General features: G+C 47.9%; 1 protein-coding gene across 1 annotated transcript; it reads right to left on the bottom strand.

Annotated features, from left to right (window-relative positions):
* Window positions 1-417: 417 nt before the first annotated feature.
* LOC141044976 (uncharacterized) lies at window positions 418-2,347 on the bottom strand. The gene is made up of 2 exons (XM_073531571.2): window positions 2,063-2,347; window positions 418-1,042 (listed from the first exon to the last, which is right to left on the bottom strand). Exons 1-2 carry the CDS (start codon window positions 2,345-2,347, stop codon window positions 1,016-1,018), a joined length of 312 nt encoding a protein of 103 aa, XP_073387672.1. The 3' UTR covers window positions 418-1,015.
* Window positions 2,348-2,666: the final 319 nt, after the last annotated feature.

The following is a 2,666-nucleotide window of genomic DNA, read 5'->3' on the forward strand; positions in this document are numbered from 1 at the left end:
TACACAAATGAAGTTGAATGTTGGTAAAATCATCATTATGGGACTGGAAATATCATAATATATTTCCGTTTAACTTACTAATAATGCTTAAGTTGGTTCACTGTGTAGTGGTCGCAGATTGGAAAGTTGGGGCCGTATTCCTCTCAGAAGTGTGTGGGAGTGTAAGATCAGCTTCATTAAAATCCTCACCCAACCCTTTAAATTCGCAGCATCCCACCTAGAACATTTCCTCTTCCGTCACGTTTACTTCTAATCACGTGGGTACGTTGATTATTCCCACACGCACTCACGATATGAGAAAACTGGTTCCTCCCACAACAACAAACGAGGTGGTTCAATGAGTGCAGGACAGGAGGAAACGAGGGAAGTAGAACCGAAGACACGAGATAAGCAGGGGCAAAGGACTAAAACAAAAAATTAAAAAGTATATGGCTCCACACCGTTCATTGACGCTCGTCAAGATGTAGCATTCGGATAGGAATATAAATTGTCCCGAGAGCCACGATTCAAGAGAACAACGCTTCCTATATTCATATCACACATACAACTAAGATTACCTCCACTTTCAAGGGCTGAGATTTACGAACACAACTACTTTGTTTGATGGTAATAATTGCGGGGCTTTTTCCTCTCAACCAGTCGTACAGTAAAGCAGAATGTAACGCAGTGGAAATTTCTCGTCTCCACCCATTGGCTGCACGTTGGCTAGGGTGAACCATCCAAAATCTCCAGTGCACTAATACCTGCGGGCGGAGGATTACTCACCACCGTGTGCTCACCACCAATGCATGCTTCACTCTGCGTAGGATGAACCAATGGAGATCAATTTCTTGAATGATGCCAAGGAATTTTGACAATCTCTACGTCCTTTATCCAACAATGATAGTATCATTACCCCCTGAGATACGCCACTTCTGGAATATCAGAAGCCGCAAAAGGCTACAGACATTTCGATATGTTGTTGCCACTTGAAGAGTGCAATAGCTCGGTCAGAATGCTCTCGTTCTGTTATCAGCTACAGCGCCACATTTCTGCATAGGCACTGCACCAGTATGCAAGAATGTGAATGTAACATTCTGCCGCAGTCAATTCCAGTACACCTCACTTTCAGGACGACTGGGCATGACAGAAAATTAATTACAGGCCTAGAATTGCAATTTTGGTGCAGGTGCAGATGCAGATACGTGACGTTGATGCTTTGGAGTTATGTAGAGTAGTGAGAAGTTTCAATTCTAACTGGTTCCCCGTTCGTTGTGGATCAGTTGCAGTGCAACGCTTCTGCATAAGCACTGCACCATCGGAATGTGAGCTACGAAACTTGTCCACGGAAGATGCCAGCGCTGAATGCAGGGCCGCATGTAAAACTACCGGGCTGAACCTCCGGAACAGAGATCGCCGCGATCACATTGTGGTGCAGGTGCAGATGCAGATGCATGACATTGCAACAGAGCGACGTCAACGTTTTGGATAGTTCCCCAAGATAACAAGACGTAGGTGTGACGAAATTCATTAACTGTGATGCTGGTTTTCAGAGAGGTCTTCCAACTCAGTACATTGTTTTTTACTAGCAGCAAACAGGTGGCGGGGAACATGCTGAAGTCGTATCGGGGAATGGCAGACGTAGAATTCGAAGAATTTCGCTACCCGAGCGAAATGACTACATCAAGGTTGAACAGCGTCGGACTCTTTAGGTGATAAGGAAGACGAAGGAGGGGAATCTACAACTGGCTACCTGGTAAGCAAGAGGCTTACATTAGCAACTGAAGAGATGGGACAGAGGAAACTGAAGAGTGTAAAGAATCTTGAGGGGTCACTCCAACCTAGTGTAGCAAATGACAGAGAAACTCTAACACATCTGACCGCGAGAGAGTGCACCAGAAATGAATCTCTCCATGAGCATGCGATTTGGATAGGCCTCTAAATATCGCAGTACAATCACGTTGCGATGAATCGGAAACAATGACCGGCCTACCATTAGTGACCACTTCACCAGGGAGGTAGGAAAGCGGACTCACAAAAAGTGACGAGAGGAAGGAAGGAGGTGATACATGCCACACCCTACCTGCCAACGGATTTGTGGAGGTGCAGGTGGAGGCCACCCTTGTGTGGCCACCGGATGGCGGTAACGACAGAGTGAGGAGAGTGAGTTGGGAGAGCAATTTTGAAGCAGAATATAAAGAGGGCGGGGGGAGGATATGGTGATGATGAGAGCCGCTTCGCGAACAGGGCCCACGCAGGAGGACGTTGTCTTTTTAAGGATTTTCGAGACTTTTCGGCAGGCTTCCGCTTTCCTTTCTAACCTACCATTCTGGAATCGTTCAAGTGCATGTGGAGCGCCTCCCCACATTCATCGACAAGCTAAATTAGTGCAATATGCACAGAAGGCAGTCTCCTTAGAAATCTTCCGGGACCAGCGGCAGCGACGCTGATTGGGCCTCCGCACACGAAGAAGGGGGGGGGGGGGGAGGGGTACAGACTACGGATTGATGATTGATTGATGACGAAGAAGAGGGGTGCGTTACGGCCATCGAAGCGAGAGAGAAGGCTAAGGTGATGGAGGCGCAGCCAGTGGGATTGCAGCGGAGACGACGACGACGTCGAGAAAAGCATCGTCACCGGCAGAAGGCCACCCCCCCCACCGACCCAGACCTCGCCTTGTTCGCCCC

Source organism: Physcomitrium patens, chromosome 26 (assembly GCF_059467195.1).
Source record: "Physcomitrium patens ecotype Gransden chromosome 26, ASM5946719v1, whole genome shotgun sequence".
Taxonomy (NCBI): domain Eukaryota; kingdom Viridiplantae; phylum Streptophyta; class Bryopsida; order Funariales; family Funariaceae; genus Physcomitrium; species Physcomitrium patens.